Raw genomic sequence first — 9,730 nt, 5'->3', positions numbered from 1 at the left:
ACCAGACCAGTAACCCAGTCTCTACTGTACCAGACCAGTAACCCAGTCTCTACTGTAGTCCAGACCCAGTAACCCAGTCTCTACTGTACCAGACCAGTAACCCAGTCTCTACTGTCTCTACCAGACCAACAGTAACCCAGTCTCTACTGTACCAGACCAACAGTAACCCAGTCTCTACTGTACCAGACCAACAGTACCAGACCAACAGTAACCCAGTCTCTACTGTACCAGACCCAGTCTCTACTGTACCAGACCAGTAACCCAGTCTCTACTGTACCAGACCAACAGTAACCCAGTCTCTACTGTACCAGACCAACAGTAACCCAGTCTCTCTACTGTACCAGACCAGTAACCCAGTAACCCAGTCTCTACTGTACCAGACCAACAGTAACCCAGTCTCTACTGTACCAGACCAACAGTAACCCAGTCTCTACTGTACCAGACCAACAGTAACCCAGTCTCTACTGTACCAGACCAACAGTAACCCAGTCTCTACTGTACCAGACCAACAGTAACCCAGTCTCTACTGTACCAGACCAGTAACCCAGTCTCTACTGTACCAGACCAGTAACCCAGTCTCTACTGTACCAGACCAACAGTAACCCAGTCTCTACTGTACCAGACCAACAGTAACCCCAGTCTCTACTGTACCAGACCAGTAACCCAGTAACCCAGTCTCTACTGTACCAGACCAACAGTAACCCAGTCTCTACTGTACCAGACCAACAGTAACCCAGTCTCTACTGTACCAGACCAGACCAGTAACCCAGTCTCTACTGTACCAGACCAACAGTAACCCAGTCTCTACTGTACCAGACCAGTAACCCAGTCTCTCTCTACCAGACCAACAGTAACCCAGTCTCTACTGACCAGACAGTAACTGTACCAGACCAGTCTCTACTGTACCAGACCAGACTCAGTACCAGACCCAGTCTCTACTGTACCAGACCAGTAACCCAGTCTCTACTGTACCAGACCAGTAACCCAGTCTCTCAGTACCAGACCCAGTAACCCAGTCTCTACTGTACCAGACCAGTAACCCAGTCTCTACTGTACCAGACCAGTAACCCAGTCTCTACTGTACCAGACCAACAGTAACCCAGTCTCTACTGTACCAGACCAACAGTAACCCAGTCTCTACTGTACCAGACCAACAGTAACCCAGTCTCTACTGTACCAGACCAGTAACCCAGTCTCTACTGTACCAGACCAACAGTAACCCAGTCTCTACTGTACCAGACCAACAGTAACAGTCTCTACTGTACCAGACCAACAGTCTCTACTGTACCAGACCAACAGTAACCCAGTCTCTACTGTACCAGACCAACAGTAACCCAGTCTCTACTGTACCAGACCAACAGTAACCCAGTCTCTCTACTGTAACCAGACCAACAGTAACCCAGTCTCTACTGTAACCCAGTCCAGACCAACAGTAACCCAGTCTCTACTGTACCAGACCAGTAACCCAGTCTCTACTGTACCAGACCCAGTAACCCAGTCTCTACTGTACCAGACCAACAGTAACCCAGTCTCTACTGTACCAGACCAGTAACCCAGTCTCTACTGTACCAGACCAGTAACCCAGTCTCTACTGTACCAGACCAACAGTAACCCAGTCTCTACTGTACCAGACCAGTAACCCAGTCTCTACTGTACCAGACCAACAGTAACCCAGTCTCTACTGTACCAGACCACCAGTAACCCAGTCTCTACTGTACCAGACCAGTCTCAGTAACCCAGTCTCTACTGTACCAGACCAGTAACCCAGTCTCTAACCCAGTCTCTACTGTACCAGACCAGTAACCAGACCAACAGTAACCCAGTCTCACTACTGTACCAGACCAACAGTAACCCAGTCTCTACTGTACCAGACCAACAGTAACCCAGTCTCTACTGTACCAGACCAGTAACCCAGTCTCTACTGTACCAGACCCAGTCTCTACTGTACCAGACCCAGTAACCCAGTCTCTACTGTACCAGACCAACAGTAACCCAGTCTCTACTGTACCAGACCAGACCAGTAACCCAGTCTCTACTGTACCAGACCAGTAACCCAGTCTCTACTGTACCAGACCAGTAACCCAGTCTCTACTGTACCAGACCAGTAACCCAGTCTCTACCTGTACCAGACCAGTAACCCAGTCTCTACTGTACCAGACCAACAGTAACCCAGTCTCTACCTGTACCAGACCAGTAACCCAGTAACCCAGTCTCTACTGTACCAGACCAACAGTAACCCAGTCTCTACTGTACCAGACCAACAGTAACCCAGTCTCTACTGTACCAGACCAACAGTAACCCAGTCTCTACTGTAGTCCAGACCAACAGTAACCCAGTCTCTACTGTACCAGACCAGTAACCCAGTCTCTACTGTACCAGACCAACAGTAACCCAGTCTCTACTGTACCAGACCAACAGTAACCCAGTCTCTACTGTACCAGACCCAGAGTCCTGTACCAGACCAGTAACCCAGTCTCTACTGTAACCCAGTCTCTACTGTACCAGACCAGTCTCTACTGTACCAGACCACCAGTAACCCAGTCTCTACTGTACCAGACCAGTAACCCAGTCTCTACTGTACCAGACCAGTAACCCAGTCTCTACTGTACCAGACCAGTAACCCAGTCTCTACTGTACCAGACCAACAGTAACCCAGTCTCTACTGTACCAGACCAACAGTAACCCAGTCTCTACTGTACCAGACCAACAGTAACCCAGTCTCTACTGTACCAGACCAACAGTAACCCAGTCTCTACTGTACCAGACCAACAGTAACCCAGTCTCTACTGTACCAGACCAACAGTAACCCAGTCTCTACTGTACCAGACCAACAGTAACCCAGTCTCTACTGTACCAGACCAGTAACCCAGTCTCTACTGTACCAGACCAACAGTAACCCAGTCTCTACTGTACCAGACCAGTAACCCAGTCTCTACTGTACCAGACCAGTAACCCAGTCTCTACTGTACCAGTAACCCAGTCTCTACTGTACCAGACCAGTTGCGTGTTGGATTTACGTGGCTCCAAAGTTCAAGTCGAACGATGTCCACGACTAACAGTAAGTCACAAAGCAACAGTCCCATCTAGTGGCCATGTGCTGTCACTACACCAGTCTGTGGACACAGCTGTTCTGTTCGGTCTCTGGGACACACATGAAGTCATCAATGTCTGTTTGTTTTGGTTTTAAAAAAGGTGAATCTAACAATTATTACTATAGGGACTATCCTGGCTAAATGCATCAATTATTACTATGGGGACTATCCTGGCTAAATGCATCAATTATTACTATGGGGACTAGCCTGGCTAAATGTATCAATTATTACTATAGGGACTATCCTGGCTAAATGCATCAATTATTACTATGGGGACTATCCTGGCTAAATGCATCAACTATTACTATAGGGACTATCCTGGCTAAATGCATCAATTATTACTATGGGGACTATCCAGGCTAAATGCATCAATTATTACTATGGGGACTATCCAGGCTAAATGCATCAATTATTACTATGGGGACTATCCAGGCTAAATGCATCAATTATTACTATGGGGACTATCCAGGCTAAATGCATCAATTATTACTATAGGGCCTATCCAGGCTAAATAAATTAACTAGAATCTAAATGTATTTGTTGAATTAAAACACTTCAAAAGGTCTGTAAGACAAACCACATGCAGTAGATTCACATTCACATTCTAGAACTAGAAGGAATCATTTAGAATCTTTATCTGTAAGACAAACCACATGCAGTAGATTCACATTCACATTCTAGAACTAGAAGGAATCATTTAGAATCTTTATCTGTAAGACAAACCACATGCAGTAGATTCACATTCACATTCTAGAACTAGAAGGAATCATTTAGAATCTTTATCTGTAAGACAAACCACATGCAGTAGATTCACATTCACATTCTAGAACTAGAAGGAATCATTTAGAATCTTTACCTGTAAGACAAACCACATGCAGTAGATTCACATTCACATTCTAGAACTAGAAGGAATCATTTAGAATCTTTACCTGTAAGACAAACCACATGCAGTAGATTCACATTCACATTCTAGAACTAGAAGGAATCATTTAGAATCTTTACCTGTAAGACAAACCACATGCAGTAGACGGACAACTATTGATATGAAGAACACGCATCCTTATCTGATACAAGATACAGTCATCCTCCTTACTCAAACAGGTGTGTGTGTGTGTGTGTGTGTGTGTGTGTGTGTGTGTGTGTGTGTGTGTGTGTGTGTGTGTGTGTGTGTGTGTGTGTGTGTGTGTGTGTGTGTGTGTGTGTGTGTGTGTGTGTGTGTGTGTGTGTGTGCACGTACCATTGCTGTCAGTGTTTTTCTGAGGGGTAGCGACACGAAGGAAGATCTGTTGTCTCCAGGAGTGTCTCCGTAGAGGACTGTCTCCTACCACACACACTGCTACCGGACTGGACAGGGCTGCTACGTCACTGTAACACACACACATTAATACACACACACACACATTAATACACACACACTGCTACCGGACTGGACAGGGCTGCTACGTCACTGTAACACACACACACACACACACATTAATACACACACACACACACACACACACACACACACACACACACACACACACACACACACACACACACACACACACCACCCCCCCATGTTGGGACACACAACATTAAATACACACCCCATGGTGTGGGGTGTGGTGTGTATTGTGTAGTGTGTGGGGTGTGGTGATGGTGTGGTGTATGGTGTGTGGTGTATGGTGTATGGTGGGTGGTGTAGTGTGTGGTGTATGGTGGGTGGTGTGGTGTATGGTGGGTGGTGTGGTGTATGGTGTATGGTGTGTGGTGTATGGTGGGTGGTGTGGTGTGTGGTGTATGGTGTGTGGTGTGGTGTATGGTGTGTGGTGTATGGTGGGTGGTGTATGGTGTGGTGTGTGGTGTGGTGTATGGTGGGTGGTGTGGTGTATGGTGTATGGTGTGTGGTGTGTGGTGTATGGTGGGTGGTGTAGTGTGTGGTGTATGGTGTATGGTGTGGTGAATGGTGTGTGGTGTATGGTGGGTGGTGTGGTGTATGGTGTATGGTGGGTGGTGTATGGTGTGTGGTGTATGGTATGGTGTGGTGTATGGTGTGTGGTGTATGGTGTGGTGTATGGTGTGTGGAGTATGGTATGGTGTGTGTGGTGTGGTGTATGGTGTGTGGTGTATGGTGTGTGGTGTATGGGAGTGTGCTGTGGTGTAGTGTGTGGTGTGGCATATTGTGTGTAGTGTGTGGTGTGGCGTATGGTGTGTGGTGTATGGTGTGGGGTGTATGGGAAGTGTGCTGTGGTGTAGTGTGTGGTGTATGGTGTGGCGTGTGGTGTGGTGTATGGTGTGTGGTGTATGGAAAGTGTGCTGTGGTGTAGTGTGTAGTGTGTGGTGTGGTGTATGGTGTGTGGTGTATGGTGTGGGGTGTGTGGTATGGTGTGGTATATGGTGTGTGGTGTATGGTGGGTGGTGTAGTGTGTGGTGTGTGGTGTATGGTGTGGTGTATGGTGTGTGGGTATGGTGGGGTGTGGTGTATGGTGTATGGTGGGTGGTGTATGGTGTGTGGTGTATGGTATGGTGTGGTGTATGGTGTGTGGTGTATGGTGTGGTGTATGGTGTGTGGAGTATGGTATGGTGTGTGTGTGGTGTATGGTGTGTGGTGTATGGTGTGTGGTGTATGGGAGTGTGCTGTGGTGTAGTGTGTGGTGTGGCGTATTGTGTGTAGTGTGTGGTGTGGCGTATGGTGTGTGGTGTATGGTGTGGGGTGTATGGGAAGTGTGCTGTGGTGTAGTGTGTGGTGTATGGTGTGTAGTGTGTGGTGTGGCGTGTGGTGTGGTGTATGGTGTGTGGTGTATGGAAAGTGTGCTGTGGTGTAGTGTGTAGTGTGTGGTGTGGTGTATGGTGTGTGGTGTATGGTGTGGGGTGTGTGGTATGGTGTGGTATATGGTGTGTGGTGTATGGTGTATGGAAAGTGTGCTGTGGTGTAGTGTGTGGTGTGGTGTATGGTGTGGGGTGTATGGTGTGGGGTGTGTGGTATGGTGTGGTATATGGTGTGTGGTGTATGGTGTGTGGTGTATGGAAAGTGTGCTATGGTAAAGTGTGTAGTGTGTAGTGGGTGGTGTATGGTGTGGGGTGTGCAGTGTATGGTGTGTGGTATGGTGTGGTATATGGTGTGTGGTGTATGGTGTGTGGTGTATGGTGTGTGGTATGGTGTGGTATATGGTGTGTGGTGTATGGTGTGGGGTGTGTGGTATGGTGTGGTATATGGTGTGTGGTGTATGGTGTGTGGTGTATGGAAAGTGTGCTGTGGTGTAGTGTGTAGTGTATGGTGTGGTATATGGTGTGTGGTGTATGGTGTATGGAAAGTGTGCTGTGGTATAGTGTGTAGTGTGTGGTGTATGGTGTGGGCTGTGCAGTGTATGGTGTGGTATATGGTGTGTGGTGTATGGTGTGTGGTGTATGGAAAGTGTGCTGTGGTGTAGTGTGTAGTGTATGGTGTGGTATATGGTGTGTGGTGTATGGTGTATTGTGTGGTGTACCTCCTCTTGTCTAAGTCACAGGTGTGGCTCTCGTGGACAGGAGCGAGAAGTTTGAGGAAGTTGGGAACAGAGGAGGAGGAGCGGAGACGAGCGCGCAGACCTCCCAGAGGACTGACAGAGATGAGAGGAGAGAAGGAGAGAGAGAGGAGGAGAGAAGGAGAGAGAGAGGAGGAGAGGAGGAGAGATAAGGAGAGAGAGAGGAGGAGAGAGAAGGAGAGGACGGAGAGAAAGGAGAGAAACATTAAAGATATAGACCGGACAGACAGGAAGTAGCAGGAACAGACACTGAAACACAGTGATAATGACAGACAGGAAGTAGCAGGGACAGACAGGAAGTAGCAGGGACAGACAATGAAACACAGTGATAATGACAGACAGGAAGTAGCAGGGACAGACAGGAAGTAGCAGGGACAGACACTGAAACACAGTGATAATGACAGACAGGAAGTAGCAGGGACAGACAGGAAGTAGCAGGGACAGACACTGAAACACAGTGATAATGACAGACAGGAAGTAGCAGGGACAGACACTGAAACACAGTGATAATGACAGACAGGAAGTAGCAGGGACAGACAGGAAGTAGCAGGGACAGACACTGAAACAGTGATAATGACAGACAGGAAGTAGCAGAGACAGACACTGAAACACAGTGATAATGATAGACAGGAAGTAGCAGGGACAGACAGGAAGTAGCAGGGACAGACACTGAAACACAGTGATAATGACAGACAGGAAGTAGCAGAGACAGACACTGAAACACAGTGATAATGACAGACAGGAAGTAGCAGAGACAGACACTGAAACAGTGATAATGATAGACAGGAAGTAGCAGGGACAGACAGGAAGTAGCAGGGACAGACACTGAAACACAGTGATAATGACAGACAGGAAGTAGCAGGGAGAGACACTGAAACACAGTGATAATGATAGACAGGAAGTAGCAGGGACAGACAGGAAGTAGCAGGGACAGACACTGAAACACAGTGATAATGACAGAAAGGAAGTAGCAGGGACAGACAGGAAGTAGCAGGGACAGACACTGAAACACAGTGATAATGACAGAAAGGAAGTAGCAGGGACAGACAGGAAGTAGCAGGGACAGAAGAAAAAAAGGAGGGGTGAAGGCGCTCACCTTCGTTTGGCCAGGCGACCCCCGAGAGAGGGGGATGAGGGTCGATGAGAGAGAAGAGGAGAGGGGAAGGACAGGAGAGGAAGAGTAGGGTCCGCCTGGAGTCGTCTGGAGAACAGAGCGAGAGAGCGAGAGAGACAGAGCGAGAGAGACAGAGAGACAGAGAGACAGAGCGAGAGAGACAGAGAGAGAGAGACAGAGAGAGAGAGACAGAGAGAGAGAGACAGAGAGAGAGAGACAGAGAGAGAGAGACATAGAGACATAGAGACATAGAGACATAGAGACAGAGACATAGAGACAGAGAGAGAGAGAGAGAGAGATAGAGAGAGAGAGACAGAGAGAGAGACAGAGAGACAGAGAGACAGAGACAGAGAGACAGAGACAGAGAGAGACAGAGAGACAGAGAGACAGAGAGACAGAGAGACAGAGAGACAGAGAGACAGAGAGACAGAGAGACAGAGAGACAGAGAGACAGAGAGACAGAGAGACAGAGAGAGAGAGAATAAGGATGGAAATTCAAAAGAAAAGGAGTGTAGCGGGTGATGGAGGAGAGGGTGTTGATCTTCCTCAGGAGGAACACAACAGGAAGTGTCGTACCTATGACAGGAACTCCGTGTGTATGTGTGTGTGTGTGTGTGTGTGTGTTTTGTGGACATGTCAGGAAAGTGCTGAGTGTGTCCCATTCAGGACAACAAGACAGACTAAAACCATCCATACAAATAGAAGGGATGAACTATTATTTTAAATGCTTGTTGATCTCACACACACACACACACACACACACACACACACACACACACACACACACACACACACACACACACACACACACACACACACACACACACACACACCAGCTCTTACTTGCTCTGGTGCGGAGTGTCGGTGCTGACAGAGTAGTGCCGGACCAGTTTGGGCTTGGTGGAGCCGCTGGGTACCTGGGGTGTGTGTGTATATGAGGGGGTTTGGTCAGGGTAGGAAGGGGCGTGATCGTGGTAGGAAGGGGAGTGGCTGAAGGTGCTGGCTCTCCGCCTGAAGCCATGCGACTGGGACAGTGTGTCCCGGGAGGACAGAGACAGGGATGAGAAGGAAGGAGAGACGGAGAGAGGAGAGGTGTCCAGACGTTTCAGGTCCCCTGTCGAGTTGTGAGACCGCAGAGGATTGGAGGAGGGGAGGGGGTCTTCTAGGGAGGGGTCCTGGGGAGGGAGAAGGAGAGGGAGGGAGATGGAGGGAGGAGAGAGAAAGTTGGAGTTAGACAGTTTCCTGGACAGTTTATTAGGTACACCCTGTACACCATAATGGATGGCTCCTACAGACAGGCATCAAGACATTCAGTTACTGTTGCACCGGACAGTTTATTAGGTACCGTCCCATTCACCATAATGGAGGGCTCCTACAGACAAGCATCAAGACATTCAGTTACTGTTCCATTGGACAGTTTATTAGGTACACCGTCCCATTCGCCATAATGGATGGCTCCTACAGACAGGCATCAAGACATTCAGTTACTGTTCCATCGGACAGTTTTTTAGGTACACCGTCCCATTCACCATAATGGAAGGCTCCTACAGACAGGCATAAAGACATTCAGTTACTGTTCCATTGGACTTTAGACTGGGCAACACGTGTGAAACTAAGTGACTCTGAGCGGGGTGTGATGGGCGGGGCCAGGCACGCCGGATTCAGGATGTCAGAAACGTTTGCGGATTGGCTATTGCCGCAGACGACCACACCGGGTTAGATATAGATACCTGTCTAGTAGAGTTAGATATAGATACCTGTCTAGTAGAGTTAGATATAGATACCTGTCTAGTAGAGTTAGATATAGATACCTGTCTAGTAGAGTTAGATATAGATACCTGTCTAGTAGTTAGATATAGATACCTGTCTAGTAGAGTTAGATATAGATACCTGTCTAGTAGAGTTAGATATAGATACCTGTCTAGTAGAGTTAGATATAGATACCTGTCTAGTAGAGTTAGATATAGATACCTGTCTAGTAGTTAGATATAGATACCTGTCTAGTAGAGTTAGATACC

At 47.9% G+C, this 9,730-nt stretch overlaps 1 protein-coding gene across 1 annotated transcript; it reads right to left on the bottom strand.

The window, feature by feature from the left end:
- Window positions 1-4,329: 4,329 nt before the first annotated feature.
- On the bottom strand, window positions 4,330-8,887 carry LOC124026206 (TBC1 domain family member 1-like; the record flags this gene model as incomplete). Its single annotated transcript, XM_046339313.1, has 4 exons — window positions 4,330-4,457; window positions 6,563-6,673; window positions 7,695-7,799; window positions 8,556-8,887. Coding segments are annotated over 4 exons (676 nt in total), but the record flags the coding sequence as incomplete, so codon positions are not given.
- Between the last annotated feature and the right edge of the window lie 843 nt (window positions 8,888-9,730).

The sequence above is a fragment of the Oncorhynchus gorbuscha genome, unplaced genomic scaffold (assembly GCF_021184085.1).
Source record: "Oncorhynchus gorbuscha isolate QuinsamMale2020 ecotype Even-year unplaced genomic scaffold, OgorEven_v1.0 Un_scaffold_2642, whole genome shotgun sequence".
Classification (NCBI taxonomy): Eukaryota; Metazoa; Chordata; class Actinopteri; order Salmoniformes; family Salmonidae; genus Oncorhynchus; species Oncorhynchus gorbuscha.
Note: the sequence above shows the minus strand (reverse complement) of the source record. Positions and strands in the feature narration are given on the sequence as shown.